The following is a 14,388-nucleotide window of genomic DNA, read 5'->3' as shown; positions in this document are numbered from 1 at the left end:
TTTCCAAGAAGACGCCACGTTTTCTAGTATTTTCACAAATTCACATGTTATAATAATTAGTTTGTATAAAAGTTAATAAATAATTCTATTTACTCACACAAAAGATAATTTACAGTCCACACCTTTAATTAATATTATCTACCACAAGATAATCCAACACTGATTAGCAATGTGTTTTGGGAAAGACCAGATGGTAGAAGATCGACAGGAAGGCCTAGAAAAAGGTGGAACGACGCAGTCAGGGAAGACCTGGAGAAGATGGAAGCAAGGCCATGGGAAATAATAGCACAGGATCGGAATCAATGGAAGGCAATAGTAAACGCGGCAAAAACTCACGAAGAGTTGTAAAAGCCAATGATGATGATGAATAATAACATAAATTGGCTTTATTTGTTTTTAATTGTATTTTGACAAGAAATTTCCATCTAAAGTCGAAACGTTGATAATAAAGAGTTTTTTTATAATGTGTAGATGTAATGTACAAAAGATGCTTGACAAAAGAATAAACGGATATTTTTTCCGATAATCTATTTTTGTTACTCGTAAAATATATTGGTAATTTTCTACGAAAACCAATTAATTGAACCAGAGAACAGAAAAGAAAGGTATGATAAAGATTAGTGCGGTTTTCATAAATTGCATTAGTCACTGGAAATTCCGTCAGAAACTGCTTTTCCTGCAAGTATATAGGCAATATAAAGCAATAAATTTATAAAAGGAAAGGATCCCATTGCTTGGCTTTATACCATAACTTAAAAATAAACTTACAGTGAAGTACAAACACTTAAAAAGGTACCTATATATTTAAAAAATTAATAAAAAATAAATTTTTTTAAACAGATTACAATTTAATCAAAACGTTTTCTGTCTTATCACACCATCATCAGGGTAAACATATTTTTGACTTCACTGTAAGTTTAAAGAAATAAATCTCTACGATTGTCCCTAGGTAGCATCAGGTCATCATCATCATAATCATCATCACCATCATCATCAACAATCAGTATGCGTCAACTGCTGGATATAGGTACCCCTCAGCTCTTTCCATGTGTCTCTGTCTTGTGCTGCTCTGTCTTGCATCCAGTTACCGCTAACACGCTTCAGATCGTCAGTCCTTCTGGCTGGTAGTGCTTCTTGTCTGGACAAGAAGATCTTCCTACGACCACCAAATGGTTTTTATCTTAATGTTCTCTCTAGTCACTGGGCTTTTTATTTCCAACAAACGCCTTATATAATTATTTTTCTTTTATATTATTTTTAAATTACTGTTAAATGTCTTATAAATCTAAATATATATTAAATAATCTTTTTTAGAACTATCATTTAAAAAGGTTTCACTTGTTCCTATATACCATAATTAGAGACTTTCTAGGAGTGTTAAAAATTTGTGCCTTTCTGTTCTACAATTTTCTAATTCAGATTGATTATATCAAAAATAATATTTTGAAGAGGTTTTTAAGTTTTATCGCTTGTGATTCCTAAATGCTGGTTTTAAAGCACCCAAATACAACCAGATAAAACCACAGTACAATAAAATATTACGCATAGGAAGAATAATATACAGTGTGTCTCAGAAGGTTGGAACAATGTAAAAACTGTTAATTAACAATTTTAGGAAAAAATGTTATTTTTCTTAAGAGGTTTTTCTAGTCATATAAAGTATATCAAAACAAAAAAGAATTAATATTGTGAATTTCACTAACAAGGATTTATAATGAAAATCAATAGGTGTAGTGGACATGATTCATTTTTGGCATAAAAGAGCCCGGGTTCGAGCCCTACTGAGAGGGATGCTTTAAAATTTGGTTAGTTAGTAGTAAGATTGATTTGTAGAGAATTCAAATAATATCCGAAGATAAAAAAAACCTAAAAAATCTTGCAAGGAATGCAGGGACGGTTTTTAGTAAGTAAATGCATATTTAGATGCAATAATAATCATAACAAACACAGTTTCCAGTTATAGTAAACTTTTTTTAATCATAATTATTGATATTTTTTAAAATGTAGTTAGTTTCTTGACACACCTCGTATATGACTAACAAGAATCAGATTTGAAGGTTGCAATTTCGAGTTTTGAGCCAAGTACCTTTTAAAAATAATAACTTGTTCTCCTAAACTTGATAATAAAATTTTTTCGATATAGTTCAACTCTGTAGAACATTACTTGCGACTGTATATTATCTACCAAATAATAGATCCTTTGAATTTAGTCGTAGCCCTACTATGATTATTTTATACCATAACATTAATTTCTAATAATTTCAAATCGTAGATGTTTTATTTTATCGTCTGAGCTTATTTTTTCTACAAAATCCATACAGTAATTAATTAAGTATAATCTGTTTTCTATTTTATTCTCTCTAATCAAACTTTACGTGAAAAATTAACCAAAAATTAACGAATACATTAGGAACATATATTTAAGTTAACAAAACAAAGAAGGCTGTTCCTAATTTTCAAATTTAAGTGCAACTGATTCCGATATTTGTTGTCAAGAACATTCAGATCTCTACAATACTTCTATTTTCTGGTTGGTAAAGATAGAAATTATTACAACAAAATAATACATGAAAATCTAGCAAAATCGAATATTCTTATTGCTTTGTACAGACTGTGAATTTCATTTCTATGGTTTTCATTCTTCAAATGATCAAAATTGTACCTTAAAAATGTATGTTTACATTACCATCTTACCCCAAACTAACTCATAAGTCTAGTAAAACATTTGTTTGTTTTCACAATTTCCAGATTTAAACCCTCATCACTTTTCTCAGTTGAAAAGAAAAGGTTAGTAAAAATTTAATAAAATTTATAGTATGGCAAAGATTAAAATAAATTATGATACAAAGATTTTTATATAAATGAGCAAATTGTAAGAAAAGTAGTACTGTTAAAAATAACAGATCAGTTATAAAGTTCATTATAAAATACAAATATTTTTTAAAACGTATTGAATACCCTTAATTAAAATTTTTTTTGTAAATACCTGTTATGCTACCATATTACATAATTTATTTGGTAGTCCAGCAATATTTGCTGATTTATATATAAGTGACTAATTTTTTAATCTTAAAAATTAACTCATCTTTGCAATAATTTTTTTTAAATAGAACAAAACTAGCAAATATTTCTTAAATATTGTTAAACAATTTGAAAAGAAAGTTTAAGTTATTTATTAAAATTTCTATTATCTAAAACTCAATATATTACTCGTAATATCAAACAACTACCAGAAAAGATTAGTTTCTAGCAAATAAAAATAAAAAAGGAACTAAATTATTTCAGACAAGTTTCAGGAACATATGCATTGTTTAGAGTATTCGTTGAACACACTGTACAATATGGAATCTGTAAAATAACATATTTAGTATACTAAATATCTTATAGTATTATCAAAAATTAATTAACTGTATATATATACGCTATCTGGGATTAATTATTACAGTATTATAATTAAAGCAATGCAAATTATATAATAAATAACAAAATCCAATTCTTTATAATTTTAAATAAATTAATTAACTAAACATTTCAATATTCAAACCAGTTTTTATGACTGAATAAATAATAACAAAATAAATCCCAACAAACATGTTATTACATTTTAGAACATTTCCTATACCCGCAAATTCTTGTTTATTATTTTCTGTATTAAATTTTGTTAAGTGAATTGCCATTAGGTATCGATTTGTGAACGAACCATCAGGCCCACGAGACGAACTCCTCAGGAGTTCGCCGACCGATCGCTGTTCCAAAATCAACAGACACCGAGCGCGATTTTGAAGTCTGAGGCCATCTAGCGGCATCGAGAAGAAATACGGCTCTCTACACAGTCATTTGAAATGTTTTGATGTGTAAAAATGTGCTCAGAATAACATTGAGAATAAATTAATTTAAAATACGGAATTTTGTTTGATAATTAACTGAATTATAATAATTATAAATATCTAATAAAAATAGTGAGAAGAGAGCTAACGAAACAATGATGTCTTATAAAAATATTTAGGATAGTATATAAAACTCTTCTCAAGTTAGTAATAATCTATTAAAAAACTATAGTAGATAAATTAAATTTTTGCAAATTTTTCATTTAACAAACAGCTTTAATTTTCAATTAAATAATTTTGACAATAGATTTAACTAGACACTTTAAAAATTTAGTAGCAATTTTTTAAAGTTAGCCCAGTTTTTGTTTTGTTTACAAAATGATTAAAAAGAATATCGAAATATGTAATATTTGCAACATTAATAATTATATTAGGCAATAATGTAGTCCAATAATATGTAATAGTTAGAAAATCCATTATTACGAATATAATAATAAACTCTCGGACTTGGAAAAAAATGTATTATTTAAAAAATCATTAGTTTTCAAAAATAATAAATTTTAGGCACATTTATTGAGTTAAAAGGACTTATCATTAATAGTAAAAAGAACTTTTGACTCACCTGGGGGAGGATAAGGTGTAGACGGAACTTGTTCAGGTCCATAGTTTCCTAGACCATAACCTCTATCATGGGCATGGTTGAAGGAAGCAGATTCGGCGACCATGGCAGCAGCAGCTGCCGCACGACCTCGATCATCTGTGGGTAAATATGGGACGGCTTGGTGGGCATCCACATGGTGCCTGGATGCAGAAGAGTACGGAGAATAATTGCACCAAGAACTGCTTGAGAAGCCCTGATGACATGAGGAAACAGCGGGATCGGCGCTTGGTCCCGCTGATACACTACTGTATTTGTATTCTGGGGTACCCGTAGCTGCAGTAGCTGCAGGTGACCAGAAAGACAAAGGCGGCTTTCTATCTCTGTTACCTGAAGCGTCAGCTGCTAGGTTGTAATACGTGGGAGCGTTGTACTGATGATGGTTGAGACCTACCGTTGGTTCGAACGCCGTTTGGTGGTTGTCTGAAGGAGAGTATGACCAAGGCTGGCCATGACCATGTCGTATGACACCGTCTCCGCAGTCCCCATAACCTCCAGAGGTCAGTCGCTTGGCGGGAATGTGAAGAGGGCCTGCTGAGCCACTATTGCTGGTGACACTAGCAGGTGAAGAACTCGACGTCGCCGAAGTGGTTGCTGCTGGAGGCGGTACTGTGGTCGGACTAGTCATACCGCTATTGCTGATCGGCGTAGCCGCGCTTTGGGGGGCTGGAGGGGGGCTTTCCTCGTAGAGGCTGCCGTTCATCATGGACCACCAGGCTACCCCGGCGGAAGACCCCGTTCCGGTGGCTGGAGAAGATCCCGGAGGATGCACATGGTCGTAGAGGGTGGGCGCCGGGCACGCCACCGGGTCCGAGATGGTAAGGATGATTGTTAGGCGATTAAATTACAGCACCCAGAAATAAACAACCGACATGTCAACACAGAAAAGCGAAAGTTTCGGTTGGGGCCACGATGTCACACCAGTTGGTAGGGCAGGAAAGTTATGAAACAAAAAACACCACAATGAACAAAGTTATAAAATATTTTTAACACATGCAAATTTAACAAGTCACTTTAAATTTTTTTTTATTGTTCTAAAAATCCATTGACACTTTTCGTTTAACAGACACCGACAATAAGTTTTTCAAAAAAAATAAATCTTTATAAAAATTTGTCCGCAATTTTTTTTTAATCGCTCGATTTATTCGCGATCTCTACAGCGCTCGTCATGTATGTGTTCTTGTGACAACTGCGTACGAATGTCAGACACACACTGAAGTAGTATGTGAGTGTGGTTCTCCTTCGCGTTTTAACTCGATCGGCTGGATTCGTGGACGCGCGTGCGATCTAGCGGAGTACATAGAAAACGCTGTGATGTGTTTCTCGCGATGCGAGTTCCCCGTGATTCTAGCTCAGACACACGTTCGTCGTTCCAAAGATACCAGTGGAGGACGAAGTGCACGCTTCAAGTTCTTGGATTAATTCCTTTATATTTTCCTTCTTATTGCCTTTTTTGCGAATTCAAGTTTGAAGCATTTAGGGCTTAGTTAGATAAATATGCAGGCGATGGTTAAAAGCCGGTTTTTAGACAATTAAAAAAAAAAAAATTTAATTCAGGCGGCATATTTTTTGCAACTTTGTAGCTAGCCACATATACAAAAAAAAATTAGATAGTAATACTTATGGTAAAAAAATAAATAAATTCATTAATTATTGTTTTCAGTGGTTGTAGTAATTTAAAAGATTTTTTGCCGCTTTCTTTTCGTTTTTTCTTTTTTTTTAATTCCTTTTCGTATGTTTATGTCCTTTAAATATCTTCATTCTAATATCTATATAATAAAATCCAGCGATAAAATTAATAAAATAATATAATATAAAACATAATAAATAATATAATACATTTTGGGGAAAATAAAATATTTTCTCTAGAATAATCCTTATAATATAGAATAATATTTTCTTAAAATCATCGAAAGAATAGCCAGACTAAAGTAGAGCTGGATGTGATACATAGGTAGACGGACAGCTGGGCGATGGACAAAGAGATTATTGGAATGGAGACCAAGGAAAGAAGAGAAGCATCGGTAAACTACATACACGATGTACTTATGATTTAAGAGGGCTAAGTAAAAACTGGGTGAGAGCAGCGCAAGATAGATGGGCTTGGAAACACTAGGAAGAGATCTTTGTTCAGCAGTAGACTTTCCAGGCTGGATGATGAGACTATATTAAATGTTGTTGCTAAGCGGTGCTTGCAGTGTTACAAGCTTCATTTAAAATGTATTATAATATTTAGAAATTCACTTTTAAAACGTTACTACAAGAACCGTCAAACTTATTCTATAAGGTCAAGGGACCTAACCTGATATATTTTTTTGATACGACAATAAATACAATATAATAGGTAAGAGCTGGGGCTAATTCTTTATAAACTATCTAATAGGGATATATAATATGTTTGTTAATGATTTATAAATATTCTATAATAATATACATTATTACGTAGAAGTCTTCACTAATTATATTCCGGATAAAGTATATTTAATAATGAATCCTCCGCGTTAGAGCTAAAGCCGGCTATATCAAGTCCCGACATAAGTTAAACCATATCTAGTGATAATAGCATGCAACATTAATACTTGATATTTTGGGGAAATCATGAAATAGTAAGGTAATCAGATAATTCATGGGCAGCAATTTGGAAGATAAATCCTTTAGTGACAGCTGTGATTTTTGTATTTTAAATAAACAATATTCAATGAAGGTGGTCGTATAATGACATATATAGAGTATCAAAACCTTAAAAGTTTCTATAAGAACAATAAACTTATATGAGAAACAAATTTAGTAAACCCTAAAATTCCGAATCTGAAAATATCGCTACGTTAAAATCAAATATATTTGTTGCAAAAAAGTCGAGTGTATCCAGATGTACTGATGACGTAAAAATAATAATGAGAAACTGGTTATAAGTTAGTTATAACAGTTTTTTGGTTATGTCTAACATAAAAGGCATCGATCTAGAAATTCAAAAAACTTTTTATTTTATATTACTACATATAAACAAAAAGGACGAGTAGAATGCACATAAATAATTCCGCATCACATAAAATCAAGATAAAAAGAGATGTTAGATAGGTTGTGGGTACATAACATTGTTTAATATCTATTCAGAAGAAATATTTAACAGCGTACATTCCCTTATTACATTTATCCAAATCAGTTACATCCTCATCTTAAAAAGATGGAAAATAGATATACTTAATATAATAAAGTACTACTAGGTAAATTCGTATCATCATCATCATTATCATTGGTGTTCTCTGATCCTCTATTTTCCGAAGTGTATTTCACCATTATGTTCTATTCTTTGCGACTTGGTTCCAGTTTGCACATTAATTTACCTGGCGTTGATATGTTAACAATCGGTTAATCTCAAATCATCTAGTCTTGGTCTACTCTTTCGTCTGGTTAACTTGGGTTTCGCCAATAGAGTGCCTACGTCTTACAGGGTAGCTTTCATAAGCTTCACAAGCTGATAACATGCTCAGTATAGGTGTCTAAATTTTGTTGCAGTAACTATATCTTTCGCTTTCATTTCATAGATCCGTTTTCATGTTTATTACAAAGCACCAATGTTTCATATTCGTACATTAGGACTGGGAGTAAGCTCATACAACTTCTGTTTAGAAACGCTATTCTTCGGTTTATCGCTTCCGATAATAATTTCTCGTTGTTTATTGTGTTTCTTTATTTTCCAGGAAAGTCAACTATTGCACAACTTCAAAATTATAGGCACCAATACTAGTTACTGGGAAAATTTTCTGTCTTCTCATTCCTTGAGTTCTTGTCAGGGCGTGGTGATACTCTACATATTGTTAGATTGGCTGCGATTCTGTGCCAGATGGACGGCTTCATCTAGGGATTTTCCCACCAGAGTCTTTATTTGGTTTGTCCATCATGTTGGAGATCTTCCTCTTGGTCTTCGGTCTTCTACTACCCTAGTTCCATAGTTCTTGTTCTTCTAGCTAAATGGCTTAAGTAATTTAGGTATACTCGGTTTATATTTAATAGTCTGTCTTCTATACGAAGCTCTTTCAGATTTCATAGTTTGGTTCTGTGTTCTGTCCAGGACGCGCGTAGAATTCATGTGTAGACCCACATTTCGAAGCCTTCGATTTCAAAGCAAATTTTAACAAGAAACAAGGCATAACATATAAAGAATAAATGGACCTAGTTATAATTGAGCAAAACAAAAAAAAAATGGGAAAACTGTACGAGAAATAAAAAAAGAAGAAAAAAGAAAAAGACAAGCAAAACCTTATTCGTTACAGTGGCAGATAATAATACAAGCAAGAACAGCAAAGAGAGGAAGGTCCTAAAAAAAGTTGAAGAAACCCTTAGATCCAAAAAGCAGACAAGAAAGCAAAAAATTCTGAAGAAGATAAAACTGCAAACATTTAGACTCCTTGCAATCCATAGTCATATGACAAGGATAAACTTTTGTTGTATCCACTTTATTTACAATCTACTCTTTGCATAGGATAATAAGTAGAATTTTTTGACAAATATTGTTAAGGATATGTTGGAATTCCCTTCAGCGAAAATGTACCTTTAATATTAGTTTGGCATACTACTCTTGAACATATTATTATTATCTAACAATAAACCTCTGAAAACTTTTGTTTTTAACTCTTCAATTCGGCATAGTGCCTCTCTCAAGTGAGCTATTTTTGTTTTTAAAACAAACATCAACTTAAGCAAATATATTAAGAAAAACAATATGGCAAATAAAAAGCACAGTAGTGTATTTAAACTTACATGTGGCGACTGCTCAAAAACTTACATCGGTCAAACGGGTAGAATCTTTAACAAACGTATAGCACAACACAAAAGGGCTTTCAATAGTAATAAAACAGATTCTACGAACGCATTTTACCTTCTAGATCATAATTATTATTTCAATAACTAATGTAAACTTCCATCAAGTAACGGTCGAATCCATCACTTATAATACAATTATCTAACTAAATCCATTACTCAAGTCTGTTGGTTTGAATCGTTTTAAGCGACGCACTTCACCTATGGTTTCGTGTAACTCACGCACCAGTACATTAGCAGGATCACTGGTCTTATGTTTGTGTTAATGATTGTAACGAGTGATTTCTGATTTTACGTATAATATTTATAAGTTTGGTTCGATATAAATATGGTTCGATTAGATGATTGGGCACGTACCACGGGGCCATCTTTTATTATGCGTAGAATCTTATGTTAAAATATTTGAAGGATGTCAAGATTTGAGTTACTAGTAGCACCCCTGAATTCTATTCCGTATGTCCATACCGACTCTAAGATTGGTTTGTAGATTAGGAGTTTATTTTCTATTTTTAGTCTGGATTTCCTACCAATCCTACTACCGGTGTATTGGGTGCAATTTTAATCTCAATTATTTACGTTTTATAAAGATATGTGTTCGCCACGTCATACGTCGATTTAAAAGCATACCAAGGTACTTTACGTCACTGGTTTGTTGAAGCTGTATACCAATTATTGTTACCAGTGGGCAGGCATCCCTTTTCATTCTGAAGGTTACGTATTTGAATTCAGGTTCATTTGTTTTTCTTTTCCATTTGTTCAGCCAAAGTTCGATCTTGTTGAGACAATTTTGTAAGTTTTTCATAGCAGCGTCTGCATTTTGATGTGATGCTAATATTACAGTATCATCCGTAATGATGAATGAAGCACGTATCTACTGTCGTTGAGTGTGATGCTGGGAACTTCATGGTGTAAATTAGGTACAGCACAGGTCCAAGAACTCTCCCTTGGGGTACACCAGATTCAACTGGCTACAAGTCAGTGCAATCCCTGTTCTACTTGTAGTGCTCATCCGTTTTGGATAGGCATCTCAATTTTCTTGCAGATAGCGTCTGTGAGAGTCCACGACTCAACGCCGTAGGACATTATAGGAAAGATATAACATACTAGTAACCTGATTTTTATGGGTACTGATAAATTTTGGCATTTGAATAGCTTAGGCACTTTTTGAAATGCAGATCTTGCTTTTTCTATCCTACATTTTATTTCTAGGGAGTGGTCCCAATTTTCATTGTCGTTCGTATCAAGGTAGGTGTTTGTTTTTAGTCTTTCTACTGGTTGACTATTCACAGTAATTCTTTCAGTTTGCTGTTCATTCTTAGACATCATTATACATTTTGTTGTCTTCTGTGATTCTATTCATTAATTCCTGGAGGGCTTCATAACTGTCAACGAATACCACCGTGTCATCCGCGTATCTGATGTTATTGATATATTCTCCAATAATTCGAAATCCGTCTTCAACATCCTTTACTGCTTCTTGAAAAATTTCCTCAGAGTATATGTTGAACAGCAAGGGTGATAGTATACATCCCTGTCGGATCCCACGTTTGATTTTGATATCATCGGATTCTTCTGCTTCTGTACGGATAGACGATGTTTGATTCCAGTAAAGATTGCTAATAATTCTTAGATCACCGGTGTTTATTCCAATATTTGTTAATATCTCCATCAGCTTGGTTGTTAACTAGGAAGAATATGTTGGTAAGCTTAGATTCTAGCACACCATAGAATATATGCGTTAGATGTTTTTTGATTTTATAGATTGAGACTGCGGACTATTTTCTAGATCGTTGTTGATTTGTTTTACAATTCTATCTACCTGCTGGATAGTGCTATGTTCTTGAATGGTAGCCAAGTATGAACTGTTAATCAGGATTTTGGTTTTATAGGGTGTGTAACAAGAATAGTGACAAGGTTTAAATACTGTATGTAGTAAAGCCTGCATACAAAATAGCCTCGACAGCAAGCATTATCGCCGATCTAAAAGCCACTAATACAGATGTAGTAGGATATACGAAGACAAACGGTTTCTTTATTTAGAAACTACAATCTACAGTAGAAGAATACGTGATATAACACGAGAAAAAAAACTTATAAGGACAAAGCATTTATTACCAGACGACTTAACTACCAGCATTATGCAGCGTATCATTATACTAGCATTATATTGACTGTGGTCAATATATGGACAAGAAAATAAAAATTTTATTTACTAATACAAATCTTATTTTCATGTGTGCCTCTGCTTAAAATAAAACTCGATGGGAAGAAATTTAAAAGTTTTCTAAAAGTATGAAGTTCTCTTAGAGCATAAAAAAGCAGTATGCACTTGGTTCACACAGTATAAAAAAATAACCTTCCCCACGCTATGTTTTGCGCTGTGCTGTCCATAAGAAATAATTTAAGGTAATTATTTATACAACTTTAATAATCATTTTTTTGCCATAATATATATTATGGTTATGGTGAAAAATTACCGGGAATTGCTGATAATTACCGTTTAAAATTCAATAACAAATTAAGTTTAATTTTTGTAATGCGACTTTTTTCTAAATTTAGAAAACATAAACGACGGGAACGAATGAAAAAATGATCATAATATTTTAGTTGTATGTTAATTTTCTATTATTTTTAATTTTATTTAATACAAAATAAATGTTTAAACATAATTTATATCTTATTAAAATTACGCAACCTGTTTATTTTACAATGTAGCCAATTCAGAAAATGGATACACTTCAAGCTCGACGTTGCGTCAATGACTTAAATATTCAAGATAATATCTTATTTTCTTCTCGTACTTAATTTTAATGGCTTTCCAAGTTGAGAGTCCAGTTCGGCTTATCTTTTTGCCCACTTCTTTCATATTTTAAAATCTTTTGTTGCTTTCTGTTACTAAATACTTGCAATTCGCAAGTATTTAGTAAACTGCATTGAATTATTCACACCAAATAGCTACATCATTTCACACATTTCAGAAATCCTATAATATATTCATCCAAATAAATACTTTTCTCTTACAGAACACTATCTTGTCATATTTAATCAGTGTTACCATTATGCCTTTACAATAATCCTTAAATCTGCTATAGTTTTTATAAACCATATTGTTACCATGGAATAAATTTCTGATAAAATAATTAAATCCCACACAGAAATAATAAAATAATGACATTGCTGAAATTGTGGAATTCAACAGTTCATGGTGTCAGATTTCGTTTGTAAGAGTGATTCATCCTCTTAAGATATAGTTGGACTAAATCAGCACTCCAGATATAATTAAAGAATATAAACAAACCTCAATTTTGATAATGTGATGTGAACTTGTGAAATATATACCTCATATTCTGTGTTTACTATATTACTTGTGTATCGGTAAAAACTCAAATACAATAATAGTAAATTTGAATTTAATACTTTATGGAAAATATGTATATTAAGATTTAACTAAAGATAATCTTCAGTAAGTAATCATATTTTTAATAATCTAATCATCATAATAAGATAAAGATGGAAGTCGTCGGCCATCAACTGTAAAACATATCCTGGCTCAGACTGTGTAAGCGATCATCAACTCCTGATATTAAACGTTAGCCTTCTCCCCAAAAAGACTCCTAAGGAAAGTCATGTCTCCAAATCCATCAAAAATCAATGAGTTTCAACAAAACCCAGAAAAAGCTCTTTCTTTAGACCAAGTAGATAATGAGCCTAAGAGTACTTGGATCTATCTCAAAGACAAGGTAATTGTGGCTGCAAAAGACTATGATGCAGTTGTTTCCACGGGCTGTAAGCTGTGGATATCCGATAATACGTAGACTGTGATTCAATGCAGAAAAGAACATAACAATAGATAGGGAACAAACGATTAATACAGAGCGTTATTGAAAGAAATAAAATAAATAAAAGATCAAACTCCTTACTAGAGAATTATAGTAATCCAAAGACCAATACTGACGAAATATTGGAAACATGGCGAAACTACTGCGAAGAGCTATATAACAATATCGAGGTACCAGTAGAAAATCAATGGCTCTCTGAATACCCTAGAGAACCTATTGTCTTAATTGCTGAAGTCAAAGATGCAATTAAATCGCTAAAGATAAATAAATTTCCAGGCATTGATTCAATACCAGGTGAAACACAATAGTTACTAGTTAATAAAGGATTACATATCATCCATTCTATCTGTGTCGCTGTTTGGAATTTAGGAAAATGGCCATCTGATTGATGTACTTTAATTTAAATCCCGCTACACAAAAAAGGAACTACTACCAGATGTGAAAACTATCGCACATTGTCACTATTAACACATGCTAGTAAAATATTGTTACATATCATCACAAACAGATTAAAAACCTATCTAAATTACCAAATACCTCAGGAACAAGCGGGGTTTGTAAAGGGTAAAGATACACGGAAACAAATCCTGAACCTGAGACAACTCATTGAAAAGTCTAGAGAATTTCAAGTACCTATGATTATATGCTTCGTTGATTACCAAAAGGCATTTAATTGTGTAAACTGGATAGATCTGTGATCCATTTTAATAGAAATGGGCACTTCAAACATTTATGGTGAACATGTCATGAGGATGGCTTTAGATGGATGGACCGGTGGAGTAACAGTGGCTGGTAGGAAAAGCTCCAATTTAAGATTTGCTGATGACGCTACACTTATAGCAGCAAATGAGCAAGAAATGTTTAATCTACTGTGAAGAGTTGAATACGAAAACAATAAAGTAAAAATAATAGTGTTCGACAGATTCCACACTATTCAACTGACTGACATGTTACAGGAATACCAGATAGTGGACAGTTTTATCTATCTCGGGTCTAGTATAACTAACGATGATAACTGTGAAGCAGAAGTTCGGAGACGTATTGGTATGGCAAAAAATGCGATGAGTCGCCTAATTAAAGTTTGGAAAGACATATCTATCTCTCAAAATATCAAAATGAGACTGGTGAATGCCCTTGTATTCTCAATATTTCTATACAGGGCAGAGACTTGGACTGTTCCCGAATGCGAGCGCCAAAAAATTGATGCCTTTGAGATGATATGCTGGAGAAGAATGCTGCGCAT

General features: G+C 32.7%; 1 protein-coding gene across 3 annotated transcripts in view; it reads right to left on the bottom strand.

Moving 5' to 3' along the window:
* Abd-B (Homeobox protein abdominal B) overlaps window positions 1-14,388 on the bottom strand; it is a 645,906-nt gene that overhangs the window by 26,011 nt on the left and 605,507 nt on the right. For all 3 annotated transcript variants that reach the window (XM_072522550.1, XM_072522552.1, XM_072522551.1), the window contains exon 6: window positions 4,450-5,232. In XM_072522550.1, the coding sequence (XP_072378651.1) occupies window positions 4,450-5,191 (742 nt within the window). In that variant the 5' untranslated portion in view covers window positions 5,192-5,232. The remainder of the gene's footprint in view (window positions 1-4,449; window positions 5,233-14,388) is intronic.

The sequence above is a fragment of the Diabrotica undecimpunctata genome, chromosome 2 (assembly GCF_040954645.1).
Source record: "Diabrotica undecimpunctata isolate CICGRU chromosome 2, icDiaUnde3, whole genome shotgun sequence".
Lineage (NCBI taxonomy): Eukaryota > Metazoa > Arthropoda > Insecta > Coleoptera > Chrysomelidae > Diabrotica > Diabrotica undecimpunctata.
This window is presented reverse-complemented; position numbering and strand designations above follow the sequence as displayed.